The following is a 27,793-nucleotide window of genomic DNA, read 5'->3' as shown; positions in this document are numbered from 1 at the left end:
TTTTTTTGACGATTTAGGGTTCGAAATCGAGAAGGGTTTTGATTTAATGCTGTATTACCTTGTCTACGGGTTCGATTTATAGTTTTAAGGTTCGATTCTCGCGGATTGGAAATCGAAAAGGGTTTTTCGAGTTAGGGTTCAAAATAGAATTTGGGGGTTTCGATAAGTGGGTTTAGATCTTGTACTGGGTTCGATTCACGGTTTTGACTACTTTTGTCTCAATCGATTCACGGTTTTGATTATTTTTGATTCAATAGAAAAGGGTTAATCAATTTCATTTCTCTGTTTCAGATGGATCCCTCAGACGAGATAACAGATTTTAAGAGGAAGCAGGAGTTCATCGACCACCTGTACAACGTTGCCGATTCGTCATATGGGATGCCGACAAGCTGTCCGTGTGGTGGTAGAATCATCGACGAGGTTCGGGTGAAGGAGGAGTACGACACGCGTCCCGGGAAGCGCTTCTTCAGCTGCATAAACTACGAGGTAACCCACATCATTCGCATTCCCTTCATTAATCTCACATGTCTTATTATGTTGTCTAAATTTTCTAGTTAAATATGTTGTCTGACTGATGTTTCCGTGGTTTAACCAAGGCTGATGGGTTGCATTACCGTCAGCCTTGGGTTATAGGTGTCCAGGAGGAGATGGTACGCATGCGTGAGCGTGTGGATGAGGCTGTTGAGATCATCAAATGTGTGCCCATTCTCACTAAACAGATCGAGAGTCTTGAGGTTTGTGAACACTTTTTATCTCTTTGGGTGATCATCAAATTTGAGATCATCAAATTTGTGAACACTTTTTACGTTTTTATAAGTGAGTTACAAGTTTTCTTTATCTCTTATGTAGGCACAGGTTAAGAGGCTCACATTGCTGCTTGATAAGCTCACCGGTGACGTCTATAACCTCACAGTCCAGGCGGCTGCTCTGGAGAAGGCCTGTTTCGACTGAAACAGAACAGGTAAACTTTCAAACTAAACTAAAGTAGAACTTAACTAGGAACTTGAGTAGGAACTGTTTCCGTGTAGAGTAGGAACTGAGACTTAACTAGGAACTCGAGTAGGAACTGTTTCCGTGTGGTTACTTGCTTCCTCTGGTTGAACTGAGACTTAACTTGTTCATTAAATATCTAGAGTAGGGAGTGTAGTAGTACTTCATTAAATATCTAGTACTAGTTTGGTTCCTCTAATTGGTTGCTGTGATGAATGCGCTTAAATTGCTGTGTCTTAAACGTTTTAGAGTTTTTTAGAATTGATTTGATGTGTAATGAATGTCTGTGAACAAGTTGTTGTCTAATTAAGTGTAATGAATGTTTGGTAGTTAGGAAACCACCCGTAACTCAAACGCAAGTAGTTCTTTAACAAACAACAAAACACAACCCCAAACCAAAATGGATACGTTTTCACAAAGTTCTCCCGGTTTTGTGAACCTATTATCTTCCCAGTCCAGTAAAACCGTAGAAGTAGGGTCGTCTGAGGTTCCTAAACCGGCTGGTGAAAGGAGAAAGTGGACGACTCAAGAAGACATTATCCTCATCAGTGCCTGGTTAAACACAAGCAAAGATCCCATAGTTAGTAACCAGCAGAAACTAGGGTCGTTTTGGAGAAGAATAGAGGATTACTTTAATGCAAGCGCTCAGCTAGGTGGCTTTCTACCTAGAGAGTGGAGTCAGTGTAAGCATAGGTGGGGAAGGTTGAATGAACAAGTGTGTAAATTTGTGGGAAGCTATGAGGCAGCATTGAAGGAGCAATCAAGTGGGCAGAACGAGAACGATGTCATGAAGTCAGCTCATGACATCTTCTTTAACGACCACCAGGCGAAGTTTGCACTTGAACACGCGTGGAGGGAGCTGAGGTATGATCAGAAGTGGAGATCGAACTCTATATCAAGAGATGGTGGAAAGGCGAAAATGAAGGAAGCTGCGGAGACGGTGCCTGACTCGGATGAGGCTAGGCCTCCTGGCGTTAAGGCTTGCAAAGCAGCCAAACGCAAGAAGCCTGGCAATGAAGCTGCATTTGATCGCCTGGAGATCATTCTAGAGAAGAAACAGAATATTTCGAAACAGAAAATACTTGATCGTCTCCTCTCTAAGAACATAGCTACTCTAACTGAAGCTGAGGTCGCTTTGAAGGACAAACTTGTTTCTGAGATGCTTTAGGTTGTTTAGTTGAAAATTTCTTGAACTCTTTGTTTGCTTCTTTACTTGCTTTGATAATTTTACAACTGCTTTTGTTGACTGGAAACTTATATTCTTCTGTGTTATTTTGCAGGTGAAAGGATCTGATAAAGTCTGGACTTGATGGGTTTTGTAGGTATCACGGGTATTGTAGTAGTAGTAGTTCACGGGTTGTTCATGTAGTTGTAGTACTACATGTATCTTTTGGGTCGCAGCAGGTCAGTGTTTGTACTAGACACTAGTGATGAACTTGGTGTCACGGATTGTAATATGAAGTGTAGTATTTTGTTTGTCTCTACACTTCACGGGACTTGTAAAAGTTTGTTATAAAAAGGACAAGTATTTCATGTCTCTCATATATGTTCTCTTCTCTCTAACATGTGTTTATGTTCTCTTCTCTCAAATGCCAAAGCATAGTTCTCTTCTCTGTATCTACAAATCATAGTTCTCTCAAGGTCGATACCCCTCCATCTTGTTCTCTCAAACCATCCGCCTTACTCTTGTTCTCTCAAACCAGCTGCCTCACTCTTGTTCTGTCGAACCAGCCAACCACTAGACACTCGCCGACTACAAAATCGAGTGACCAAGTAAAATCTAAAATTCTTTGTTTTGTTATCTATAGTCTGTAATTAATGTTCCACATATAAGTTATAATTAAAAACGAAAAAATGAAATTCCAAGATTTATTGAAAAAAAAAAATTAATATTCCACATATAAGTTATAATTAAAAACGAAAATATGACATTCCAAGATTTTTTTTTTTTTTTAAATTAATGTTATAATTAAAAACGAAAATATGATATTCCAAGAGATATTTAAAATAAAATTTAATGTTCCACATATAAGTTATAATTAAAAACGAATATATGATATTCGTAGAGATATTTAAAATATTTGTTTTTTTCAGTTATGACATCCTCAGAGTCAGATGGCGTTGATGAAGCCTTTGAAGATATGTTTGACGAAGAATTTGATAATATCATCGACTCCCTACTAGATGTTCAAACCAACAAGCCCAAAAAAAGAGCTTATATTGAAAGAGATCGGGAACGAGGACACATTCAACTATGGAACGACTATTTCCACGAAAATCCCACTTACCCGCCGGTGATGTTTAGGCGGCGTTTTCGAATGAACAAACCCTTGTTCCTCCGCATTGTTGATCGCCTTACTACTGAAGTTCCATACTTTCAGCAAAGAAGAAATGCTCACGGCAGGTACGGCCTATCACCACTTCAAAAATGTACTGCAGCTATACGTATGCTCGCATATGGTCAATCTGGAGATACGTATGACGAATATCTTCGACTTGGTGAAAGTACTGCACTTTTATGTTTAGAACATTTCACTAATGGGATAGTACAATTGTTTGGAGTTGAGTATCTAAGAACACCAACACCGGAAGATCTTCAACGATTACTCGACATTGGCGAGAAGCGCGGGTTTCCCGGGATGATAGGCAGCATTGATTGTATGCATTGGCAGTGGAAGAACTGTCCAACGGCTTGGAGAGGCCAATACACCCGTGGTTCAGGAAAACCAACAATTGTCTTAGAGGCTGTGGCATCAGAAAATCTTTGGATATGGCACGCATTTTTCGGATTACCAGGTACCCTCAACGATATCAATGTTCTTGATCGGTCACCAGTTTTTGATGATATACTGCAAGGTCGAGCCCCTAAAGTTAAATTCAAGGTCAACAACCACACTTACCGTATGGCGTACTACCTTACTGACGGAATTTATCCGAATTGGTCAACATTTATCCAATCCATCCCACTTCCTCAAGGTCCTAAAGCTGAGCTATTTGTCCAACGTCAAGAATCCACCAGAAAAGATGTCGAACGTGCTTTCGGGGTTTTGCAATCGAGGTTTGCAATAGTTAAAAACCCTGCTCTACTATGGGACAAGGAAAAGATAGGGAAAATTATGAGAACTTGTGTCATATTGCACAATATGATAGTGGAGGACGAACGAGACGGATACAGTCTTACTGATACATCTGAGTTCGAGTCAGGAGAGTCAAGCAGAGGTTCGAAGGTCAAAACGAGAGAAAGTTTGCATGCACATAATATGCTAGGCATGCGCAATGAACTTCGGGATTCAGGAAAACATGATAGGTTGAAAGCTGATTTAGTTGAAAATGTATGGCAAAAATTCGGTAATGAATAATCTTTCTATGTTCATCAATTATCAATGTAATGAATAAAATTTTATAAATTATTATATTTTATTCATGTATTAAAAAAAAAATCAAAACTAATTTTTTTTAAAAAAATTATTATTTTAATTCCTATGAACCCCTTCTTCGGGTTCACTAATGGAGAAGTACAAAATCAAGAAGTTCATCACTATTCATGGTCCCACCATAAATATATTAAAAAATTGGTATGAACCCCAAAGGGGGGTTCACCAATGTAGATGCTCTTGCTTTTTAATGTCTTTCATAGATGTATTCAAAATTTTGGATCTACATCGATGTATTTGCCATTAAGAAATGGATTTTTCGAAAACTTTGATATGATGACATCTCTTGAGTCCGCAAACTTAATACAGAAAGAGAATATTGTTCAATAACATCTCTAGTATCGGCTGATTAGTAATAGTCGATCTACATGGGTAGTCGACAAATTTTTTTTAAAATTTTTGTTAAAAAATGAAAATCACCAAAATAGTAGTATTAGTTAAGAATTATAATTTTTTTGAATTTAGTCTATAGTTTGTGATTTAGTATTCAGAGGGTGAAATTATATTTAAAGTTTAGGATATAGGATATGTTAATATTGTATTAACTAATAAATATTATTTTAATGATTTTAATGCTATTTATGTGATAAAAATTCAAAAGTGTTTATGTAAGAGATTAGCCTTAAAAACTATTCAAATGCTTTTTTACATATACTACAATTCAATATTTTATGTTAGTTATGTCAAAACACTCAAAAGTATCTCATTGAGAGTTACATTTATAAATAATTCCAAATCTCATATCAGGGTCTTCATCCTAATATCAGCCATTTGTATTTGAATGAAGAACAAACAATAGGCAGATGTGTAGAAACATGTGACGTGCATGCAAAGAGACATGTTCATCGAAAATGCGCCCACAACAACTATTGAGGAAAATTGCAAGTATAATCGTTATTCACGAAGTTGTTTATTAATATCATATACAGTATAGTACATGGAAGTATTGATCATATAATAGAAAGATTATATTAGAGAAATTTTCTAGTATAGCTATTTTTAATTTATTTTCACAAAAACAGAATTTAATGAACAAATGATTAAAATAAGATTTATATATTTTTGTCATAGGGTTAACTAATATAGACTTAAAATTTAGAATTAAATGGGTGAATTTTTGGGATAGAGTTTCAATATTTTTTTAAAGAAATTATTAAAAATTTCAAAAAAAAAAACTATTTTGGTTATTTTCTTATTGGAGTGCTATTTTTGTGAAAAAAATTTAAAAATGACTATTTGAGAGAATTACCCATAATATTATCATATATATATATATTTTTTTTTCCAACTTATATTATCATATATATATATTTGAGATTTTACCAATGCTATACTGTGTAATGTGTTCGCACGTGACTTTATACAATTTGAATCATAAAAATACAAATAGACTTTGCCGCGCTACAGTCAAAGCCTAGCAAGTAGCAACTGAAACCGAGCCCGCCTCATGCGTAGGTTCGGTAAGGATTCGTTGCTTTAAATGACACAAAAGCCAACGCACTAGGCTCGGTTACAACGAGGCAAAACATTATTATAGCCACTTACTTTAAAACTAATCCGAACCTAAATGAATACGGACCGCAACCCAGGCTCGTCTTCTTTCCTCCTCTCGAGAAATCACAAACTTGAAAGAATCTGCAAGTCCATTGATTATTATTCGATAGCCTAATTTTCTCAACTACTCGATTAAATTACACACTCTAAAGTCTAAACCATAGCCGTTAGATTTAGGCCTTCTGGATTTTCTTCTGACTTAATTTTTTTTCTTCCCGGGGAGTTGTCGACGACGATGGAGACTGGTGGGTCACGCGAAAGTTTGGATTTTTAGGCTTTGAAGATTCCAAAAAATCTCTAAGAGTTTCAAATTTTGGATAAAGGTCGCCTCTTTTTTGGCTGTATACTTCAAAAGTATTGGTCTTTATCACTCTAGCTCGTTAATGTAGAATTGTAAGTTAAGAGGATTTGATTTCACATTCTTAATTATCTTGAGATTGTGTATTTCATTCAATCCAGGTAAAATGGCAGCTTCTGTTAGCTTAAGAGAAGAGGATGATCCTCTGTTGAATGATCTGAGTGAGAAGAAGCAGAGTTTCAGGAGAAATGTTGTGTCTTTAGCCGCTGACTTGAAGCAAGCAAGGACTCGTCTCGCTGAACAGGAGCGTTCGTGTTCACAAGAAGTCATCTCGAGGCAGGTAAGCAAGCAAGCAAAGCTCATTTATTTTAATATCGATTTTGGTTTCCAAGTTGAGACTTTTGATGCAGGAAGCAGAAGCAAGAGTTAAGAGAATGGAAGATGAAATGCTCGAACTTGCTAAGGAACTAAACAAGAAAGTTGAGCAGATCCGTGCCTCGGATCTTGCTACTGAGAAGTATGTGAAGGAAGTGGGTGAGATCAAGTCACAGCTTGCAGCAACACAGGCAACTGCAGAGGCAAGTGCTTTATCAGCTGCATCAGCTCAGTCTCAGTGCAGACTGCTCTCCAAGCATTTGCACGAGAGGACTGGTTCATTAAAAGAGCAAGAGGACCAAGTAACTCGACTTGGTAAGCAGCTAGAGAATCTACAGAAGGAGCTGGAAGCTAGAGAATCTTCACAGAAGCAGCTAAGAGATGAGGTTTCGAAAGTTGAAGGTGTTGCATCAGTGCTACTAGAGGAAGATTCTCCAAAGAATTTTGAAAGAATCGATAAACTTTTGAAGGCTAAAGATGATGAGATAGCGAGACTGAGAGATGAACTGAAGATTATATCGGCTCACTGGAGGTTTAAGACACAGGAGTTAGAAGATCAGGTAACAACAACAACACATGCTATTTAGCGTCTCTTTATGGTTTAATCAAGTAAAGCCTATGTTTATATGGAGCAGGTGGAGAATCAAAGGAGGATTAACCAGGAGCTTAAAAAGAAGGTGCTGAAGCTAGAGTTTTGCCTTGGCGAAACACGCATCCAAACTCGAAAACTTCACAAGGTAAAATAAACTCTCACTTGCTTTAACTTTAGCATAGTAATTTATATGAAAATTGAGATGTTTGTTTTTTCTGTGGTTTGGTAGATCGGAGAGAGAAACGCTGTGGCAATACAAGAACTCAAGAAGCAACTAGCTGCAAAAAAACAGCATGAAGCTGGTCCTTTTAATAACCAAAACTTCTGGGACAAGTCAGGTTTCAAGGTTGTTGTCTCCATTTCGATGCTGATATTAGTTGCCTTTTCTAGGCGTTAAATTATTGAAAGAATTCATTTAGACTATGTTAAAGTAGATAGAACAACACCTCTTTGTTACAACGTCTGAGTTTCTGCTTTGGTCCTAAAGAGAGAAGGAAACAAAAGGGAGTTTTCTGTACAAAACCGAAACTGAGCGTTTGAACAAAACAAATTTATAATGTCTTAACATTCCTAGCTTCATCTTGGTACGTTACACTAAATGAGCTTAAGCTTGTGGAACACTATCTCATAAAACTAATTCGACTCCTATATAAATTCTACTTTCTAATGAAATAGCACTGCGTGAAGAATCAATGTTACCACCAGAGTGTGACCAAAGTGAAGCTGCAAGTTGGTAGAGTCTGATAACGTTGGATTGTTCCCATTAGGTGAACCATCAAACCCGTAGACCGCGGGACCTCCTGATAATGGATTGTTTAGAGTGTTTGATGAAGGATTCGCCGGGTTAAACACTGCTGGTGGAGTTCCAACCCTTGAAAATATAGTTAAGAGATACATTTGCAGTTAGGCTTTGAGACAAGAACAAAAGTGTTGAAAGAATGTCTTTATCTTACCCGATTATCCCGCCTCCTGTTGGTATTATTGGTGTTGATGTGACAGGAGGCTGGTTCACCGTTTGTGTTGATGGGGTTGGTGTTGTTGATGTTGATGAGCCTGTTTGGTAAATACAAGAACCAGTGCCTGTGTTTTAAAACAAAAATGGTTCAGTCATATGGTTGAAATAACACGAGAGGTCATTAAAAGATAAAACAAGAAACATAGTATATATCATTTTTTTCCCTCACTTACTTGGGTTGGTGCTAACAAGTGAGGCTGCACCGCCAAAATCGCAGCTTTGAGGAGAAGGGTTCTTCTGGTAATAGCTGTTGAAGGCAAATGAGGCATGGTTCTGAAGACTGATAGGCGAATAACAGTTGCCTCCTTGCTGTATCTGAGAGCAATCCGCTCCACCTAACCCGCAGGCATAGTCAAGAGCCAGTTGGAGTGAGGTTTGAGAGGCTCCAGGCTTTGCCACGCACCAGCTTTGACCTGAAACCGAAGGAGAGTTTGATGGAATCACAGGAACCGTTCCTGAGGGTTGTGTTGGAGGGTACTGTGTCACCGGGTTGGTCACAGGTGGTGTGAGTGTTGCAGGGACTGTTGTTACTGGAGGTGTAAGAGGAACTGTTGTGGCAGGGTTTGTTGGCGTTATGGTCACTGGAGGAAATGTGGTAACCGGTGGTGTAGTTGTAGGGTTTGTAGGGAAGACCGTTGGTGGGTTTAAGACATCATGAGTTGTAGTTGTTGAGGAAGAGAGTGAGACAAGAGAAAGAAACAAGAAGAAGTAACTCTGTTTTGCCATCAGAGCTTGAGATTGGGTTTGTGTTTTTTTTTTCTCTTCTTCTTTCTTGGGTTTATAAGTACATAATGGTGTGAAGAAGATGTGATTAAGAAAAAAGGACAAAAGCTTTGAGATTCTCTTGAGAAAATTGGGGGGAGAAGCTGACTGTATTTGACATGCAAGTGACTAAGTAAGAAAAAAATAAAAGAGAAAAGATGTTTGCTTTGCTATGAAGTCTTTTTGGATTAGGCCTGTGCCTAATCTCATCTTTATATATGTGTGCAAAGATATATAAGCTTTTGCCTTATGTTAACAAAAAAGAAAGAAAAAACATTTTTGTCAGATCCGTTTCAGACATAAGCATATGCATAAAGACAGTTCTGCAAAGTTTTCAAGAAAGAAGCTGCAAATTGGTATTTACATATCTTTTTTCTCTTAGCCAAAAAGGAGAAAAAGGAAGAGAGTAGTGCTGCAGATTAAGATAATGAGATTAATTAATACAAAGGTTGATCTTCTGCTTAGCTCAGCAAAACCCACAAAGATTTAAATAAATCTCCAAAGCGGAAAGTGATTGAAAAAAGCAGAGAACGTAAAAGCTCTGTTAGCTGTTTGTTTAATGGATTAATCAATTGTCCTAATTTTAAAAGTTATACTCTCCACGTTTGAAAATGGTTCTTCTTTGCTCATTACAAAATAAAAATGTGTACAACTTTGTTCTTGAGATAAGAAGATTGATTCATGCAAGTAGGGACAACCCATGTGGAATGGTGGATCTTGATACTATCTTCTTAAAAGAATACATGGGTTCAACAGTAAAGCTACCACTAAACTATTGTCACATACCCATAAAAAGTTAACAGTAGTTATTGAATTCATTTGCTGAGAGTGGATATAGATAATACACCCCTTGAATTAAAGTTTTCGGTCTACAAAGTTTGGACTAAAATTTTAAATTGGGCTCATAATCTAATTTAAAGCCCAGTACTGGTATGTCTATTATGGTCCAAATTGAACTTCTAATTTTGTTTTTAAACCGGGGATATAACCAACCCAAATAAATTATTATTTTATTGGTTTAATCGCAATTGTGCGAGGAAACTGCATTTGGAAATAAATATGATTCAAATGGAAGCTTTACAAATTTGTTGGACTTTCTTTTTCAAGGAGACGACGATGAACAAAGATTAAGCAACCTCTTTCGTAATTTGCTTCACACAACTCAAAGGCCATTTCTAGAAGACTACTACTTCTCTCTACCGATATAAAATGTTTTTAAAGTCACAGTTTCTGTTATACATTCAAGTTTTCAACCTTCTCATGTAATGTAAAAAGTCGGACAGTTACTTTGGGTAGTAAAACATCATCCTCTGCAATATATATATATAATGTATAATATACGTATATGCAGACGGTGTTTCATGTGATGTAGTTTGCAATGCAAGCTTCTTTTTTTCTCACCACCTAAATTAAAAGATTAAAAAAAAAGTTAAAGAGAGATTGAAAATTTTATCACCTACCACTTGATAACTCCATCTCTTCTTCTTCCACCAGATTTCACAGCTCACGTTTTAAAGTTTTCTTTTATTTCTTTTAAAACTTTCATCTTTCTTGTTGTTCTTCTTCTTCTTCACATAAGAAGTTCAACATTATTCTTTACAGAAAAAAAACTCTGTTTCCCCAGAGCTCCATCTAAAAATTCTTGTATTTTTTTCTTTGAAGAGTTTCTCTGATCAAGTTTCATTCTTAGAGGTAATATATTCCTCTGTATTTCTATCATCATTGCTTGTCTTAGGCATCTTCTAACTGGATAATGATAAATGTAATGATTGCTGCATTTGGTTATATTCTTGCCTTGTTGGGTTATTAATTAAGCTCCTTAGTGGTCCTTAATGTTTAATATGGGACCACTAGATCAACTTGGAGACATCATTTTTCATGTAGTTCCTTTCTACAATTTATTTCTCTGGTACCATTGTATCAAGTTTGCTCTCTTTTAACATTGATGATCTTGAATCAAACAGATTAGGAAGGAAACTATGTCTGGACTTAAGATCTGGCAAGCAACAGTTATCTCCATTGCCTTGTTCATCATAGCCATACTTTCTGTTCTTTCCTTTTGTCTCATATGGAAAAAGAAACCAAAAATATCCAAAACCTTGAGTCTTCCCATCATCCAAACCCCTCCTATATCCAAAGAGATCAAAGAAATCAGAATTGAGCATGTCTCAAACTTTGACCCTCACAGCAATGAACCTGACAACTTCTTGCTTAATTTGGATATGGAGAAGAAGAGAAAGAACGGTGTAAGTAGCAGCCCATCTGGCTCAGGGGAAGAAGGTTCTCTGTGTGTTGCAAACATGTCTTCATCATCATTGTATGAGATGGCAACACCATCACCTCTCTCCGGTTTACCTGAGTCACACCTTGGTTGGGGTCATTGGTTTACTCTGAGAGATCTCGAGATAGCAACAAACAGTTTCTCACAAGAGAATGTGATTGGTGAAGGAGGATATGGAGTTGTATACAGAGGAGAGCTGACCAATGGGACTCATGTTGCTGTGAAAAAGATCTTGAACCATTTGTGAGTTATACTATATGGTTTCAAAAAAAGAGTTCTCTCTATTTAATTTTGTTAAATATTCTGAAATTTTGGATTTTGTAGGGGACAAGCTGAGAAAGAGTTTAGAGTAGAGGTTGATGCTATTGGTCATGTGCGTCATAAGAACTTGGTACGTCTTCTTGGATACTGCATTGAAGGCACACACAGGTATAAGTGTAAACATTTTGAGTATTTCTATCTTTTTTTTATAGAGAGAAAAAGAAACAAAACATTTTGTGACATATTTTTTGCTATAAATAGGATATTGGTTTATGAGTATATGAACAATGGGAATCTCGAAGAATGGCTTCACGGAGCAATGAGACAGCATGGATACTTAACTTGGGAGGCAAGAATGAAAGTTCTCACATGCACATCCAAGGCGTAAGCATAACATTTTCATTAATTTTTTAAGTTTTCTTATACGTTCTGCTTAGAGTAATGGTTTTATCTACTGTGCAGTCTTGCGTATCTACACGAGGCAATCGAGCCAAAAGTAGTCCACAGAGACATCAAGTCAAGCAACATATTGCTTGACGATAGATTCAACGCAAAGGTTTCAGATTTTGGCCTTGCCAAGTTGCTTGGAGATGGGAAAAGTCATGTGACCACTAGAGTGATGGGAACATTTGGGTATGTTGCTCCAGAATACGCGAATACAGGACTTCTGAATGAGAAGAGTGATGTGTACAGCTTCGGTGTCTTGATCTTAGAAGCAATAACCGGAAGGGATCCTGTGGACTATGCACGTCCTGCTAGTGAGGTAAATAGACTATTGAGAGATGAATGTGTTTGATAATTTTGAGACTCATATACATTCTTTTTGTAGGTGAATCTAGTTGAGTGGTTGAAGATGATGGTAGGAACTAAGAGACTGGAAGAAGTCATTGATCCAAACATAGCCGTTAAGCCAGCGACAAGAGCGTTGAAACGTGTTCTTCTTACAGCACTTAGATGCATTGATCCTGACTCTGAAAAGAGACCTAAAATGAGCCAAGTTGTGCGTATGCTAGAGTCTGAGGAATATCCCATACCAAGAGAGGTTAGTGTAGTTTACAAGTTACAACCATTACAATGAATGCGGAATATATGTATACATAAGCAAGTATTTAACTTAACAGGATCGGAGAGGGCGTAGAGCGCAAGAGGAAAACTCGGATACTGATAGAAGCACACCGGCTTCAAGAACACAGAGCAAGAGGCTTCAGTAATCAGAGATCTTTGCTGGTGTGGCTTATTCTCTGTTCTTTGGAAGTTGTTGCTTCTTGTGCACTTTCTTGTTCTTGTGTTTGAGATTCTACTTGTTTTGTTTCTTCCGGGTTTGCTTTTGAAAGAACAGATGGTAGAGAGGGATATATATATAGATACGTGTGATATGTAACATATATACTCACATGCTTGTATATGGAACTGGATTTGTACTGAAACTTACATATCAGTATTAATAGTTTGGTGTGTACAGCGAGTGTTTCTCTACCACACAAAAGTCTAAGCACTATTCACTTTGAAATCTTATTTGTAGACTAACCTTTGTTTAGACTTGAATATCTCTTTGGAGTAGATGAGAGAACAAGTGCTCTTCAATACAAGTAACTATGTAACAAAAAGAAATGTGCCATTGAGTTCTTGTTTTGTAAGAGATTTTTTTTGGTTCTTATTAAGAAAAGACAAGAAAAATGCTAAAAAGGGGGGGGGGGGAGTTGATAACAAGCTCAATAAATAAATAAACATAACAAAGAGAGAATTCTCATCAATGGCTGAACAATCTAAGAGACCATCCTGCTTAGCCTTTTATTGAACCTCAGCAATAACTTTGCATGAACACTCCCCGTTCTTGAAGTGATGTAGGGCCTGTTTGTTTCTCCATTTGAATGAGTCATTTGGATGAAGATGAGAGTTTTGTTTGTTTAGACACTAAAAGTGCAACTCATTCAGATGGATCATCTGGATGACTTTTGGAAATTTAGGCTTAATTTTAAAGTCCATTCAGCTGAACCAATTTGGATCATTTGAATGGAGATGGTTCATTCAAAATGGTATAATGTCTATTATGCCCCTAATGTAATTCACAGATTACAAACCTAAACATAATATCATTTTTGTCACATACGAAAACTGACAAAACTACAAAAACACGTTTTTCCGCGAAAACCTAAAAACTATTTTTTCACGCCAAAACCCCAAAAACGTAATTTCCCGCCAAAATTGCAAAAACACGTTTTCCCGTCAAAACTGCAAAAAACGTATTTTTCCACCAAAACCGAAAAATCTCGTTTTCCCACCAAAACCGAAAAATCTCGTTTTTCCGACCAAAACTGCAAAAACGCGTTTTTCCGCCAAAAACGTATTTCCCCGCCAAAACCGCAAAAACGCGTTTTCCTGCCAAAAACGTATTTTCCCGCCAAAACCGCAAAAACGTGTTTCCCTGCCAAAACCGCAAAAACGTGTTTTTCCGCTAAAACCGCAAAAACGTGTTTCCCTGCCAAAACCGCAAAAACGTGTTTTCCTGCCAAAACCGCAAAAATGTGTTTTTCTGCTAAAACAGCAAAAACGCGTTTTCCCGCCAAAACCGCAAAAAACGCGTTTTCCCGCCAAAACCGCAAAAATGTGTTTTTCTGCTAAAACGGCAAAAACGCGTTTTCCCGCCAAAACCGCAAAAATATATTTTTTCGCCAAAACCGCAAAACGCGTTTTCCCACCAATAACGAAAGATCTCGTTTTCTCGCCAAAACCGAAAAATTCCGTTTTCCCGCGAAAATCGCAAAAACGTGTTTCCCTTCAAAACCGCAAAAAAACGCGTTTTTCCGCCAAAAACGTCATTTTCCGCCAAAACCGCAAAAAACGTGTTTTCTTGCCAAAACAAAAAAATCTCGTTTTCCCGCCAGAACCGAAAAAATTGTGTTTTTCCGCCATAACCGAAAAATGTGCTTTCTCGCTAAAACCAAAAAAAAAATTTTTCCGCCCAAACCGCAAAAAGGAACGTTAATTTTGAAATAATTCTAATGTAAATATATTAAACTCAATAATTAAATGTACTATAGTTAAAATTAATATCAAACATATGATTAAACCAATACAAGGGTATTTTGGTGATTTGTTTACTAAACTCATTTGAATGGAAATGAAAATAAAAAAACAAACATAAAATCCATTTAGATGATTCATCTAGATGAACCATGTGGATGAACAAACAAACAATCACAAAAATCTGAATGGATCATTTGAATAGATCATACAAATGAATCATTTGGATGGAGATGACAAATGGTGAAACAAACAGCCCCGTAATCTCTTTGCATCTCTTAAAATGATATCCTTCTCTTTCACCTTAGAGATTAGGTTGATAGCTGCATGGCAATCTTTACAAACTCTAAGGTTTTTCATGATGCGGAGGGGTACTCCTTCTGGTAGCTTCAAGAGACCATAAGCCACCGCGAGTCTCTCGCTATGATATCTCCCACTCAGGCTATCAACTCTCTCTCCCTCCTCTGCATCGCAATCAGGATTATACCCATCTTCTCTCAATAACACATCCCATTCATCCAGAAACTTCACAATCGCTTCTTGCTCTTGATGGATATCTCCCATAGCGAACGTGTGAGCCTTATCTCCAACTTCAGTCCAGCTACAACCTGTTGACTTTCTTATACCTTTACTCAGTTCTGAAACATCACCACACCTCCTACCTTGAGATGCATCATCGTTTCTCCTGTCTTGAAGCATAGTCCAAAGTACCTCATTCTTCTTAGGCATCTCGTCAAACACTTTCTTAGCTTCCTCCATCTCTCCGTTATTCATATACCCGGACACCAACCCGTTCCAAGAGGTGATGTTTCTCTCGCCTATCTGGTCGAAGAGAAGCTGTGCCCCGCGAGGCATGCGGTTTGTGAAATGCTCAGACACCATGGAGTTCCAGGAAGAGACTGAGTTAGAGTCACATGAATCGAAAAGCTTCCTGGCTTCATGAATCTGGCTGGTACGTGAGGGATGAGTAATTTTAGCGTTTGCACTGGGAGTGACGCTTGAGCAAAACGCTCTACGTAGGAGTAACTGTGCCTTCATACTCGGAATCTCAAAATGAAACACACCGATGAGAAAAGAGTGGTTCTGAGATGACACTATCACTCAAAGCAGCGCTATGTATCCTTTTATCCAAATACATACTGCTCGAGTTTTAGTAATCTTGCAGAACAATACTCAAAACAAGATTTGATGAACATGGAAAGAGAATATACGCATTAACGGAGGTGGGCCACACGATTTCAAAAGCTACTTCTTCTGTGCTCGCGGGTCCTGCTTTGCCTTAGCCTCAGCTCCAAGGAGCTTGGACTAAACCGCTGTTAATAACTGGAGCTACAGAAAGTTCAACTTTGTTTTCTGATAGCCCTGCAGCGGAAAACTCTGAATGGCCAGCTCTGCTCTTTCAACCAGGGATATAGGTAGGAAGAAGAATCAGTCTTCCGTAGACAGAACAAAGGCTATGCAACAAACGAAACGAGTTGATTCTTCCTCGACTCAAAGAGTAAAGCTTCCTACTGATAAGACCCGGTTTCCTTGGGCTGCTCGAATGAACCCACAAACAAGGAATCTCCATCGCGTGACAGTACCCGAATAAATGGAGGATGGCACTCCTAAGGTAAATATTCCGGATCATGTACTACTCCATGGTTTACAAAACCATAGGGAATATGTGATAGGACAGTTTTACCGCTGTCTGGTACCATCTGGTGGGTTAGTGTATGCTGTTCTGAATAAGATTTGGGGTAGAAAATGTGAGATTTTCGTCAGGAAGATTAGTGAATTCTCTTATATCTTCCACATCCCAGATGAATCTACTAGAAAATTTGTTCTCCAGCGTAGTTTATGGCATGTGGATGATTGCCTCATGTTTGTTGCTCCTTGGGCTTCTTCGGAAACTTTAACCCTTCCTGAAATTTCATCAATTCCGATTTGGGTCACGCTCAAAAACATCCCCAGCACTCTATATTCCATCCTAGGAATCGAATGGATTGCTTCAGGAGTAGGAGAACCAATGTTATCTTACAAACCGTGGTTAGATCCAACTATGATAGGAGAAGCTAAGATTATGGTGGAAGTTGAGTTAGATAAACCTTTCCCACAGAAAGTTGCTGCTTGGGATAAGCAAGGGAACTTTTCTTTGGTTGATGTGGAATACTCTTGGCTTCCTACATCCTGTGAGATGTGGTCAGATTGGTCATAAATCAAGGAGATGTTTGTCTATTTCTGGTCTTAAGGCAGCTACACCAGCTACTAAGAGAAAGGATTCAGTAGTTTCCCATGTCTTTGCATCTGCTGATGCTTCACCACCCGAAATGAATATTCAGAAGGTCATTGAGGTCTCTTCAGAAACATCGCAGGAAGCTGCTGTGGCTAAAAGAGATGCAACACTTTCAGATATTCCAATCCCTTCTCAAATTAAAGAAGCTATGTCAATGGCAACGGTACAAGCATCTAACTCTCAGCAATATATTTTGCATGCTCCTGTTTCAGATAAGCCAGCTACACCAAAAGAAGATACATCTTGCATTTGTGATGAGGTGATCGACAAGATTAATTCTACTGATGTGGATGATCTGGTTTCTTTAGCTACTGTTTCAGTGCTAGAGAACTTGTACGAGTCACCAACAGTTATTTGTGTCAATGAAACAATTGAGTCTTCCCCTACGGAGTCTGCCCCAACAAAGCAACATATAGAGTCTTCCATCACTCAAACCTCAACCGAGGTTAGCAAGGAAAGTATCAGAATGCAGGAGATTGATTTGGGCTCAAATCAGTTTGCCTCTTTAACTTCCTTAGAAGGAGAAGAAGAATATCAATTGGATTTGGATGAAAGTTCTGGTCCAATAGACATTTTGACACCTTTGGGGAAAAGACTCATTCGTGAAAGACCTGTTAAACCCTTGGCAAAAGGTATGGAATGGCAATTGCAATCCTCGTCTCGCGGGCGAGGAAATAGAGGACGTGGAAACCGTGGGAAACTACGGTAGAAGCGACATTTACCCCTCTCTAAAGTCAACTAAAGTAATGCTTTGGTAGTCTCTTGTTTAACTATGTTTATTGCATGTTACAATCTTCTTTTGAAACTGTATGACTTCAGTCATAGCCTACTATGTAACCGTCTTTTCAAAAAAAAAATATATATATATATATATATACGCATTAATTTGACCGAAAAATAAGGAAAGAGAATATACGCAGTGGAAAGAAAATCTAAAGTAATATTTTGAAAGCAAATGAGAGCAACAAGGCCTGGACAAAAAAATAACTGAAAGTTTTTTTGGAATTCTACAAGAGCCATTCGTTCTTTTACCCTATACTCTTTATTAGATCCTGTATTCACTCCGATAGTATCAGAAATCGAAATGGGAGCAGGTTTGAAAAAGGATCTTAGAGTTGTTTATCGTTGGCCTCTATGGTAGAATCAGTCAGGGGCTTGAAACAACCGAAAATCAAAAATGTTAGTTATATATTTAAAATCTATCAAAAATATGCAAAAGTCTTAAAAAAATCCAAAATTTCAAAAATTATTGAAGACTTGAAATTATCCAAAAAAAATCCAAAATATTCTAAATTATTATTTTTACCTGAATCATCGTAATTATATGATACTTTATACAGAATATCCGATATTTTACTTGAAATATCTTAATTATCCGAAATAACCAAATTGCAACTAAAACTAAATGAGAAAAAAAATTCAAGATATTAGATGGTTTCTAATTTTACTATATGAACCGATCTGAACCCAAACAACCCAAGCCAATCCAAACTAAAAATTTACCGAGATACCCAAAACGCCTATGCATGAAGTCAACGTTGGATCTACGTTTTTATAAGCAATTGTAGTTTTCTTGACATATATTTGGACTTTTCGAAAACAGAGAACCAGAACAATTACAAGTCTTTTAAAATGACATTTGGTAGAACCGTAGAAGCACACATCTCCTTTCTCTTTAGTGCAATTTTTTTAAATTCACAATTAGATGTATAATCTCAGCGGCTGCAGAAGAAATGAAACGGAGTTGGTGGCGAGGAGTATTGCATAGGGGTGTCAGTTGGGTTGGACCACACCCAAATGGGTATGCCCAATGGGTATTTGTTTTTCCTGGTCTCAAGACACCCACACCCACATCTAGCCCACACCCTATCTAGTCCACACCCAACTTAACCCAACACCCATATGGCCAACCCAAGCTTTCCCATGATTAGCAATTCTGTTTAAGCCCAATTTAATGTAAAAAAAATTATCTCTCAAATCCGCTGAATGTTTAATTTGTATTTGTTCACCTCTAATACAAATATGATGTAAAATATGTGGATACAATTTTAAGGTTTTGATAGCTCTGTTTTATGTAAAAAAAAAATATAACTCTCTGATTTATTGATTCACTTCTTCTCAGCTTCCAGCTTCTCTACTTGTCCTCAGCCTGCAAAAAGGAAAAAAAGAAGGTTCAACACCTACGGTTCAAGCTACTAAAGCAACACATGTTTAACACAAAAGAAGACACATGAAAGCATATGATTGTTGTATGTAGATAAAAGTTAAAAAAGGAGCTCATGAAATCTGAATATCTCTAACTCGTTTCTGAAATATGAAACATTTTTATTTTTTGATTCTCAGCCTACAGAGAAACATTGACCACTTAAACTTACCAACTGTGCTCTTATCTTTTCAGGTATACTAGTCTACAACTAAACTTATCAACACAAGCAAAAGAATAAAAGCTCAGTGTGAACCTGAAGCAAGTCTTCAACTCAAGCCTCATAACTTGTATGTAAACAAAAGTTAAAAATGGAGCTCATGAACCTGAATATCTCTAACGGTTGTTGTAACTTCCATCCATCATCTCAGTTGTTATTCCGCTATGCCTGAAAATCGAGAAACAAGATTCATCAACATACAAACTCAAACTCAAGGCATTTCAATATCTTATCCATAACAAGCACAAGATAGTACCTTCTCTCCACTATCTCTAGTCAAGTCTGTGGACTCTCCACTCTCTTCCTCTTTTTCCTTCTCTTTCTCTTCTTCCTCTTTCTCCTCTTCTGTCTTCTCATCACCTGCCAAAAAAAATAGTCGCATGAAGCAATTGATTATATGAAGCAATTGTTTATATGAAGCAATTGTTTATACTAACCCATTGCTGGAAACCCTTTTAACCAGTTTCTAGTACAGACCAAGGCTTGGACATTAGTGGGTAGAAGACAACTCCTATACTTGTTGAGCACTCTACTACCTATGCTAAATGAAGATTCTGAAGCCACAGTTGTTATGGGTATACTCAAAACCTCTCGTGCCATTGTTGCTAACTCTCTGAACCGAGCCGAATTGTCTCTCCAGTAATGTAACACATTTAGTTTCTTGTGAGCGGCGTAGTCAAGCAATGGCTCATCCAGATATATGTCGAGAGCAGACTTGCCACTGCCAACAGCTTTCTGAGAAAAGAAGGCGTAGAATCCCTGAAACAGGTTAAACATCAGTGATTTAATATCAGAAATTCACAACACTTGTCACAAATAACTACAGAAATTGATAACTTACCCCATAACCGGCTGGAACATCGTGTGTTTCTCCTTGTGAAGTTGTTGCAGCACTACTGTTTCTCTGGTTTTTCTTGTAAGCTCCAAACAACTTATAGATCTTTGAACGAACATTAGCCAACCTTCTCTTACAAGTAGACTGATCCAAAACTGAGAAACAATATTCTAAAATCTCAAATTTCAGTCTTGGATCCAAGACTGCAGCAATTGCAAGGATGTCGCTGTACTCATCCCAGTATTTGTCGAACTTAAGCTTCATAGACTTCACCATTTCACAGATAACTTGATCAGAAGAATTTGCATGAGCTCTCAACCAACACTCAATCATCCAAATTTCATTGAAATACAAATTTGATGTTGGGTATGAGGAACCCGAAATCAAATCAGTAATCTCCGAAAATGGTTTCAAAAGCTCAGATAACATTTCCACTCTCCTCCACTCAGAATAAGAGGGAAAACTCACATAACTTTCTTCTACATCTGCCAAGTGACTTAGTGCATTTCTGAACTTTAAAGCTCTAGAAAGCATGAGGAAAGTAGAATTCCAGCGTGTGCTTACATCTAAGACCAGACCTCCTTCATCATCCTCAACTCCCACTGTTTCAACACAGCTTTTAAACATTATTTCCCTACTTTCTGATCCTCTAACGAACTTAACACTCTCCCTGATTTTTTGCAGAGCTCCTCCTATCACTGCTAAGCCATCTTGGACGATCAGATTCAAGATATGTGCTGAGCATCTAACATGGAAAAATTCTCCACCACAGACCAGATCTTTGTGCAGCTGTTTCTTCAGAATACTCTGCATGGAATCGTTCGAAGAAGCGTTGTCGACAGTGAGACAAAAGACCTTCTTTTCCAGTCCCCACTCCTTGAGCAGCTCAACCAGCTTCATTGCAATGGCTATTCCAGTATGAGGGGGAGGAAAAGCAACGAAAGCCAATATCTTAGCTTGCAGATTCCAATCATCATCGACGTAGTGCGCCGTCAAGCAGAGGTAACCTTCAATGGTGATAGTCCAAAGTACCTCATTCTTCTTAGGCATCTCGTCAAACACTTTCTTAGCTTCCTCCATCTCTCCGTTATTCATATACCCGGACACCAACCCGTTCCAAGAGGTGATGTTTCTCTCGCCTATCTGGTCGAAGAGAAGCTGTGCCTCGCGAGGCATGCGGTTTGTGAAATGCTCAGACACCATGGAGTTCCAGGAAGAGACTGAGTTAGAGTCACATGAATCGAAAAGCTTCCTGGCTTCATGAATCTGGCTGGTACGTGAGGGATGAGTAATTTTAGCGTTTGCACTGGGAGTGACGCTTGAGCAAAACGCTCTACGTAGGAGTAACTGTGCCTTCATACTCGGAATCTCAAAATGAAACACACCGATGAGAAAAGAGTGGTTCTGAGATGACACTATCACTCAAAGCAGCGCTATATATCCTTTTATCCAAATACATACTGCTCGAGTTTTAGTAATCTTGCAGAACAATACTCAAAACAAGATTTGATGAACATGGAAAGAGAATATACGCATTAATTTGACCGAAAAATAAGGAAAGAGAATATACGCAGTGGAAAGAAAATCTAAAGTAATATTTTGAGAGCAAATGAGAGCAACAAGGCATGGGCAAGAAAAAACTGAAAGCCTGAAACAACCGAAAATCAAAAATGTTAGTTATATATTTAAAATCTATCAAAAATATGCAAAAGTATTAAAAAATCCAAAATTTCAAAAATTGTTGAAGACTTGAAATTATCCAAACAAAATCCAAAATATTCTAAATTATTTTAAGTTTTTACTTGAATCATCGTAATTATATAATACTTTATACAGAATATCTGATATTTTTCTTGAAATATCTTAATTATCCGAAATAACCAAATTGCAACTAAAACTAAATGAGAAAAAAAAATTTCAAGATATTAGATGGTTTCTAGTTTTACTATATGAACCGATCTGAACCCAAACTACCCAAGCCAATCCAAACTAAAAATTTGCCGAGATACCCAAAACGCCTATGCCTGAAGTCAACGTTGGATCTAGCTAGGGGGTGAAACGTTTTTATAGCAATTGTAATTTTCTTGACATATATTTGGACTTTTCGAAAACAGAGAACCAGAACAATTACAAGTCTTTTAAAATGACATTTGGTAGAACCGTAGAAGCACACATCTCCTTTCTCTTTAGTGCAATTTTTTTAAATTCACAATTAGATGTATAATCTCAGCGGCTGCAGAAGAAATGAAACGGAGTTGGTGGCGAGGAGTATTGCATGGACAATACTTTCATGGCTACAATGGCGTTAGCTGTCTCGGTGTAATGTATCCCGTCCCAGCTTATAAACCGAGAACCTTCATCGCAGCTGTTAGAGCCACCGTGGCCACACGTTATGTTCACGTTGTAGTTATAAGGAGGCCCTCCGTATCCGCAACACGCCATTAACGGTTTCTCAAAGCCTGCACATATATGAATGAACTAAGATTACATAAACAGCGTAACCATACACTAATGGTATTTATTTATTTACTAATATGTACTATCTAGGTTCCTAAAAGATAAATGTTTTAAAATAAAATTTTATTTCATAAAGATGTATTTGAAAAAATAATAATGCAATTTTTATTAGTTAAATAATAATGAACCGTAGCCTTGTTTACAAAAAAAAAATAATAATAATAATGAACCGTAAACTTTGTACTTTTAAAACATTATTGGTTTAAAATTAAGGAAAATTAGTAAATAAAAAAATAAAAATTTTATTATGTTCTCTTAATCCTACTATATAAAAGGGACTAAATTCAAAGCTTTTGAGACTATCCACCTCAGCCAAAATATTCTCATCCAAAAAGAATTAGAAATAAATGTCATTTATAAGATAATTAACTAACATACAACTTTTGATATTTCTAGAAATTTCAAATTTGTAACTACTAATTTATTAATAGAATCATATATCTATATTGAATTATGTTCTATTTTTAATCGTTAAACTTTAAGGGTAAATAAATTATTAATTTATAATATATATAGTTTATAACTTTATATTGTAGTTATAAATAAAGAGAAAATAATCGGAGAAGGTGAAGAAGCTCATGTAAAATTATGTAATTAAAATGATAAAATGGTGAGTATCATGACGTGAATCTAAGAAAATTTGTTGTACAAATTATGGTGCTTTCTTCGTCCACTATAATGATTTAAAATAAAATACATATTCACATAAATAAATCAATATTTGTTGTTTTTTTGGTAAGATGCTAAGATTATCAATTTTTGAAAGGTTACACTATTGTTTTTAAACAACTTATTACAGCAAGGAAACAAAAACAACCAACAACAATTCAAGGTAAAAAAAGCCTTAAGGAAGTCTTATACAAGAAAGATAAAAAGAAGTAGAGAAGAAGAGAAAGAAGAACTTGCCGGGTAAGAGAGGAGACAGTCACGCATCATACGGTCGAGAGAGGCAAGGATGACTGATAAAGGTGAGGAAACAGCTGTGAACACACGAGCATTACGCTCTTTCCACAACAGGTAGATGGCTGACTGAAAGTAGAGCTTGATGACTGGAGTAGCATGCGTATCTGCATTGACGCGAGGTTGATTGATCCAGGCTGCAACAGAGTGTAGATCAGCCGGAGAAGAAATCCAAACTTCAGCAGCAAATCTAAACTTGTGCCAATATTTGTTGTTGATAGTGTTTATATTCTTTTCTAACATTAATATCTATATTTTTTAGTAAACTGATCCAAAGAGATTAATTTGTGGAGCTAACCAAATGAGGATTATAGTATTTACTTTGAAAAAAGCTATGTTACATGGAAACGGAAGCGGGTACGTGGAAGCGGAAGCGTATGGAAGCGCAGAAGCGAGATTTTTTAAAAAATTAGGAAGCGGATACGTGTTGGAAGCGTATCCATATATATATATATATATATATGTAAGACTAAAAATTAAAAATTGGAATATATATACATATGTAAGATTATTTTTAAAAATCTAAAACTAAAAATTATATGATTTAAATTTAAAATAAAGCATTTATTCATTTATAATAATTTTGAAATAACTTCATATTTAAACTGTGAAAATACACATAAATTAAATAAAATAAATAATATTATATTTTTGTAATTCTTTATAATTAATTGACATAATATATTTGAATATATGATTTATCTTTAATAAAAACCTCAATGCATAAAGATAATTTATAGTATTAGTTTTAATATTTGTATATTTCTATTCTCTCTATTCAATACTATTAAAATTTGGATTATATATAAATTAAAAACTATAATTTTATATTCTTATTGATATAAGACATTGTGTTTAAAAAAAAAAATGGAAGCGTGATTCCAAAACGGAATCGTAAGCTTCCAATATGTTTTTAAAGAGAATATTTTAGAAGCGTTTTGGAAGCGAGATTCCGTAAGCTTCCACAAGGTTCCGATTCCGATTCCGGTTCCGAAGCGGGAAGCGGACGTCCGATGAAGCTTCCGTGCAACGTAGGAAAAAAGTAATAGGTTGAATGATAGATGACGTGCGTGCTTTTTCATATGAAAATCTGCACATATATTAAAATCATAAGATTTGAATCATAGAGAAAATATAGTGTATATGACTGAAGTTGGTCCATTCTGAAACTAAAGATGGCTAAAATTCTTCTTTGTCAAAATGCATAGTGAATCTTATATGAATAGAGTTTTTCATTGCTTATAACAGTGTAATAAACTCCGTGTGTAAAGGAGAAAAAATGTTATATAAGTGAAAACAAAAATTATGATTTTTTTTCTTGTGCCTATAGGCTCTTCGCAATTTGAAGAAGAAAGAACATATTGTGTGAAAATCTTTGGCTCGGTCAAATTTTATCCAGTTGTTTATAAAACGGTTGTTATCTGATTCATGTAAATTTTCAGTGTTGATTTAAAAGCCCAAAAAACCCATCTATACTGACTTTTTGATATTTTTTTCTGTGATTTGAATTTAAAAAGGGATAAAACTTTCGATAAGTTATGTAAACTCAGAACAAGTATTTAGCTTCAGAAAACATTTACATGTTTCAAACTTATAATATATACATATATAATGTTTAAAATTATGCATATAAAACCTGTGTAAAATGTGCATGAATATGTTTCTCTTCTTTAATGTGTTAATCATACTATATATAACATTATTTTAAAATATCAAAAAGTTTATATCACATACAAAAAACCATCAATAAAAAATATAATTCTTCATCTACAACAAGAAAAATGAAAAATTATAAACATATAAATTTAAATTAAGAAAAAATAACATTGAAAAAATAAGAAGTTAATGTAAAATAAAAAACCGACAAATAATATTATAAATAAAATAAATTTATAAGACACAATCCGCGCGAAGCGCAGAAAAAATCTCTAGTATGTTTAAAACACACATAAAAATTATTCTTTTAATAACAGAGGGATAGTATATGCTTAAAAACTTACCGTGATTAGTAGAGTTTGCGATGAGATCATACTTGATAGTATAAATGTCGACATAGACTATGTCCGCATCTCTCAGCTCGGTTCTCATTTCTCGACACATATGATCCAACCCTTCGTTGAACAGCTTAGCTGCTGAGTTATAACTCGATAGACAACCGTGCTTATCTAAAGCTTCGCTATGAACCATTGTAAGTTTCTGAGGCAGACAACCTAAAGGTCCTGTATTGTGAACCCAGAACTTCCGCCCTCCTTCATCATACAATGTCTGGAACATTTTCAACAATTACTTAACTGAACCAAAAATTTCACACTTCTATAAGCGAAAGTTCTCACCTTAATAGCACTCTTGATCTCAGAAATAACGTTTGGAATATGCTTGACGACCTGGGAGTAAGAAAGGCCTTTGGAAAATGAATCCGCAATATCATTCTGCCCGATATCGATCATGTACAATGCGTTTCTGAATCCATTCTCAGTTATCATCATTTCTTTCAAAGGATCTACAAAACAAAATGAATATTACAATGTATGAGTGGATACTACGTTGATTGATAAAGAGTTGGTTGGTATCAGATATGTAGAAATACCTGAGGTGGAAGCAAGCTCGAGTGCTCGTGATTTAAAGTGGAGGAACTGCATGAGCTGAATGTTGAGAACGAAGGGAACATATCTAGGAAGAGTGGTTGATCCAACGATGGCGAAGTTAACCCCGTTTTGAAATTTCGATCCAACCAATGAGTCTAAGTATGGGTTTAGTAGACTTGTATTCAAACTTTGGCCTGCAAATATTTCATGGAACGTTACATTCATTAAATATCAACATTGTATATAGAAGTTGCACTTTAATAACTTCACCAATCATCAGAAGATAAAAAGAGCCAAAACAAAACTGAAAAGTTTAAAAGTAAAAACAAAGGAAAGCAGACTAAATTTGTCTTATTCCAAGTCTCTAATAAGTATTTGAATCTCAACATCGTTATAAACAAAGTACTTATGCATTCGATTAATTATGATCGTAATAAAAAATCAACTCTGTATATAACAGATTAAAATAATATGATACGGACAAAGAAAAACTCAACAGGCACGGCGCTCTTAACTCTTTAGTCACGCAACCTAACAGATGGAGATCAGCGCCGAATCTAAAGAGTGGGACCCATTTCCATGATACTTTGGTCTTCCATGTTGTGAAATGGGACCCCCACTTGTCTCTTCTAGTAATAGATTTCATCATTTCAAGGAGCTGTGTCGTTTTGTGATATCACGTAACGCGATCACCGACATCGATTCTCGAGCGCGGTTGTCACCCGTTGATTATGAACTTAACCCGTTTCATCTGACGGTTGGTATGGCATGACTAAAACTACCTCTAATCTCAACCGTCGCATAGTTACGTGAGTCAAACAAGAGCGAAGAGAAGTTCAACTTACAAAGGAAATCGATGATGAGTCGGCCGTCAGAGAGTCGACCAGTGGAACGCCGGAAAAATGAACGGCCGTTCGGGAGACCAATGGTGTAACCGAGTCCGGCGGCGAGTCCACCCGTGTCAGAGTTAGAATCTCCGAAGTTAAAGATCACGGGCGGATACTGGCATCCTCCTGCCACCGCCAAGTGTTGTCGGAGAACGAAGATCACCAGCAGGAGACTAAGGAGGAAGAAGGTATGGGAGTGGAGAGAGAGCGTAGCCATTTGAAGAAGTGGCTGATTGATAGTGTGCACTGAGAGCTTTGCAGCTAAATGGTAAGCCTTTAGTGTGGGCCTTCTTTATCTTTCTAAGCTTTAATGCGATCCTTTATACAAAGTTGAAGAATTTGTAGGTTGGTGGTTGACACTGACACATATAAGTCGGGTTATTTAAGATCAGGCATGTTCTATTAAGATTGTTGAGTACAATATAGTTTCCCATCGTTGGAAAAAGTATGTGGGTCTTAACCTAAGGCCCATTAATATCAACTAGCCTAAGATTTAACCCACGGGCCACGACGAAATGTACATATGATAGAATGAACCGTATTTGACGCTATGCATAGAGATGCTAATCATTACGTAAATATTTTTTTGCTAACCGAGTATCCTGGCCCCACCGAGGTGGTCCAGACTAGAGACCGAAGTGAGCAAGGACGCTGCCAGGGCGTCACCATGTGGCTCACCGTGTAACGGTCTTCGGTCTCGGATGCTGCAGCCCATATGTAAATTT

At 36.8% G+C, this 27,793-nt stretch overlaps 8 protein-coding genes across 12 annotated transcripts; 5 read left to right on the top strand and 3 right to left on the bottom strand.

Moving 5' to 3' along the window:
• The first annotated feature begins 233 nt into the window (after window positions 1-233).
• LOC103871719 lies at window positions 234-4,473 on the top strand. The gene is made up of 3 exons (XM_033272450.1): window positions 234-486; window positions 597-734; window positions 850-4,473. The coding sequence occupies exons 1-3, from the start codon at window positions 292-294 to the stop codon at window positions 949-951; spliced, it is 435 nt and encodes a 144-aa protein (XP_033128341.1). The 5' UTR covers window positions 234-291; the 3' UTR covers window positions 952-4,473.
• Window positions 1,391-2,158, top strand: LOC103872178 (glutathione S-transferase T3-like). Its single transcript, XM_009150520.2, has one exon. It carries the CDS (start codon window positions 1,391-1,393, stop codon window positions 2,156-2,158), a length of 768 nt encoding a protein of 255 aa, XP_009148768.2.
• On the top strand, window positions 3,087-4,349 carry LOC117125667. The gene is made up of 2 exons (XM_033272838.1): window positions 3,087-3,705; window positions 3,826-4,349. The coding sequence occupies exons 1-2, from the start codon at window positions 3,087-3,089 to the stop codon at window positions 4,347-4,349; spliced, it is 1,143 nt and encodes a 380-aa protein (XP_033128729.1).
• A 1,506-nt stretch (window positions 4,474-5,979) lies between the features above and the next one.
• On the top strand, window positions 5,980-7,760 carry LOC103871717 (nuclear envelope-associated protein 3). Of its 3 annotated transcripts, none has more exons than XM_018660018.2 (5): window positions 5,980-6,223; window positions 6,438-6,616; window positions 6,687-7,211; window positions 7,287-7,388; window positions 7,473-7,760. In XM_018660018.2, the coding sequence occupies exons 1-5, from the start codon at window positions 6,214-6,216 to the stop codon at window positions 7,638-7,640; spliced, it is 984 nt and encodes a 327-aa protein (XP_018515534.1). In that variant the 5' UTR covers window positions 5,980-6,213; the 3' UTR covers window positions 7,641-7,760. The 3 variants fall into 3 exon arrangements, with proteins under 3 accessions (XP_018515534.1, XP_009148241.1, XP_018515535.1); XM_009149993.3 differs by having other exon boundaries at window positions 6,056-6,301; XM_018660019.2 differs by having other exon boundaries at window positions 6,067-6,332.
• A 12-nt stretch (window positions 7,761-7,772) lies between these two features.
• Window positions 7,773-9,823, bottom strand: LOC103871718 (PLASMODESMATA CALLOSE-BINDING PROTEIN 4). The gene is made up of 3 exons (XM_009149994.3): window positions 8,432-9,823; window positions 8,197-8,323; window positions 7,773-8,114 (listed from the first exon to the last, which is right to left on the bottom strand). The coding sequence occupies exons 1-3, from the start codon at window positions 8,982-8,984 to the stop codon at window positions 7,907-7,909; spliced, it is 888 nt and encodes a 295-aa protein (XP_009148242.1). The 5' UTR covers window positions 8,985-9,823; the 3' UTR covers window positions 7,773-7,906.
• Window positions 9,824-10,477: 654 nt separating this feature from the next.
• LOC103871716 (probable receptor-like protein kinase At5g18500) lies at window positions 10,478-13,023 on the top strand. Of its 2 annotated transcripts, XR_004448284.1 has the most exons (8): window positions 10,478-10,712; window positions 10,985-11,544; window positions 11,626-11,730; window positions 11,824-11,946; window positions 12,025-12,325; window positions 12,392-12,604; window positions 12,684-12,844; window positions 12,908-13,023. XR_004448284.1 is itself a non-coding variant. In XM_009149992.3 (7 exons), exons 2-7 carry the CDS (start codon window positions 11,000-11,002, stop codon window positions 12,771-12,773), a joined length of 1,377 nt encoding a protein of 458 aa, XP_009148240.1. In that variant the 5' UTR covers window positions 10,478-10,712; window positions 10,985-10,999; the 3' UTR covers window positions 12,774-13,021. The 2 variants fall into 2 exon arrangements, 1 of the variants encoding a protein (XP_009148240.1); XM_009149992.3 differs by having other exon boundaries at window positions 12,684-13,021.
• A 1,655-nt stretch (window positions 13,024-14,678) lies between these two features.
• On the bottom strand, window positions 14,679-23,752 carry LOC103871713 (pentatricopeptide repeat-containing protein At1g09410, mitochondrial). The gene is made up of 2 exons (XM_033273033.1): window positions 23,741-23,752; window positions 14,679-16,713 (listed from the first exon to the last, which is right to left on the bottom strand). The coding sequence occupies exon 2, from the start codon at window positions 15,622-15,624 to the stop codon at window positions 14,806-14,808; it is 819 nt and encodes a 272-aa protein (XP_033128924.1). The 5' UTR covers window positions 15,625-16,713; window positions 23,741-23,752; the 3' UTR covers window positions 14,679-14,805.
• On the bottom strand, window positions 18,443-27,612 carry LOC103871715 (GDSL esterase/lipase At1g09390). 2 transcript variants are annotated; one of them, XM_009149991.3, is made up of 6 exons: window positions 27,027-27,612; window positions 26,184-26,375; window positions 25,930-26,096; window positions 25,597-25,861; window positions 22,345-22,578; window positions 18,443-18,575 (listed from the first exon to the last, which is right to left on the bottom strand). In XM_009149991.3, the coding sequence occupies exons 1-5, from the start codon at window positions 27,283-27,285 to the stop codon at window positions 22,346-22,348; spliced, it is 1,116 nt and encodes a 371-aa protein (XP_009148239.1). In that variant the 5' UTR covers window positions 27,286-27,612; the 3' UTR covers window positions 18,443-18,575; window position 22,345. The 2 variants fall into 2 exon arrangements, with proteins under 2 accessions (XP_009148239.1, XP_009148237.1); XM_009149989.3 differs by lacking the exon at window positions 18,443-18,575 and having other exon boundaries at window positions 22,167-22,578; window positions 27,027-27,609.
• Between the last annotated feature and the right edge of the window lie 181 nt (window positions 27,613-27,793).

The sequence above is a fragment of the Brassica rapa genome, chromosome A06 (genome assembly GCF_000309985.2).
Source record: "Brassica rapa cultivar Chiifu-401-42 chromosome A06, CAAS_Brap_v3.01, whole genome shotgun sequence".
NCBI lineage: Eukaryota > Viridiplantae > Streptophyta > Magnoliopsida > Brassicales > Brassicaceae > Brassica > Brassica rapa.
This window is presented reverse-complemented; position numbering and strand designations above follow the sequence as displayed.

Bases quoted from the DNA above. Each gene is read 5' to 3' on its own strand.
- LOC103871718 (XM_009149994.3), bottom strand. From the start codon at position 8,984: ATGGCAAAACAGAGTTACTTCTTCTTGTTTCTTTCTCTTGTCTCACTC. The intron at 8,324-8,431 runs GTAAGTGAGGGA...TTTAAAACACAG, and splicing joins ACTTGTTAGCACCAACCCAA to GCACTGGTTCTTGTATTTAC. The intron at 8,115-8,196 runs GTAAGATAAAGA...TATATTTTCAAG, and splicing joins ACAGGAGGCGGGATAATCGG to GGTTGGAACTCCACCAGCAG.
- LOC103871713 (XM_033273033.1), bottom strand. From the start codon at position 15,624: ATGAAGGCACAGTTACTCCTACGTAGAGCGTTTTGCTCAAGCGTCACT.
- LOC103872178 (XM_009150520.2), top strand. From the start codon at position 1,391: ATGGATACGTTTTCACAAAGTTCTCCCGGTTTTGTGAACCTATTATCT.
- LOC103871716 (XM_009149992.3), top strand. From the start codon at position 11,000: ATGTCTGGACTTAAGATCTGGCAAGCAACAGTTATCTCCATTGCCTTG. The intron at 12,326-12,391 runs GTAAATAGACTA...TTCTTTTTGTAG, and splicing joins ATGCACGTCCTGCTAGTGAG to GTGAATCTAGTTGAGTGGTT. The intron at 12,605-12,683 runs GTTAGTGTAGTT...TTAACTTAACAG, and splicing joins AATATCCCATACCAAGAGAG to GATCGGAGAGGGCGTAGAGC.
- LOC103871715 (XM_009149991.3), bottom strand. From the start codon at position 27,285: ATGGCTACGCTCTCTCTCCACTCCCATACCTTCTTCCTCCTTAGTCTC. The intron at 25,862-25,929 runs GTGAGAACTTTC...AAAATGTTCCAG, and splicing joins AGATCAAGAGTGCTATTAAG to ACATTGTATGATGAAGGAGG. The intron at 22,579-25,596 runs GTAAGTTTTTAA...ATATATGTGCAG, and splicing joins CGCAAACTCTACTAATCACG to GCTTTGAGAAACCGTTAATG.
- LOC117125667 (XM_033272838.1), top strand. From the start codon at position 3,087: ATGACATCCTCAGAGTCAGATGGCGTTGATGAAGCCTTTGAAGATATG. The intron at 3,706-3,825 runs GTTCAGGAAAAC...ATCGGTCACCAG, and splicing joins GAGAGGCCAATACACCCGTG to TTTTTGATGATATACTGCAA.
- LOC103871717 (XM_018660018.2), top strand. The intron at 6,617-6,686 runs GTAAGCAAGCAA...CTTTTGATGCAG, and splicing joins AAGAAGTCATCTCGAGGCAG to GAAGCAGAAGCAAGAGTTAA. The intron at 7,389-7,472 runs GTAAAATAAACT...GTGGTTTGGTAG, and splicing joins AAACTCGAAAACTTCACAAG to ATCGGAGAGAGAAACGCTGT.
- LOC103871719 (XM_033272450.1), top strand. From the start codon at position 292: ATGGATCCCTCAGACGAGATAACAGATTTTAAGAGGAAGCAGGAGTTC. The intron at 487-596 runs GTAACCCACATC...GGTTTAACCAAG, and splicing joins TCAGCTGCATAAACTACGAG to GCTGATGGGTTGCATTACCG. The intron at 735-849 runs GTTTGTGAACAC...TCTCTTATGTAG, and splicing joins AACAGATCGAGAGTCTTGAG to GCACAGGTTAAGAGGCTCAC.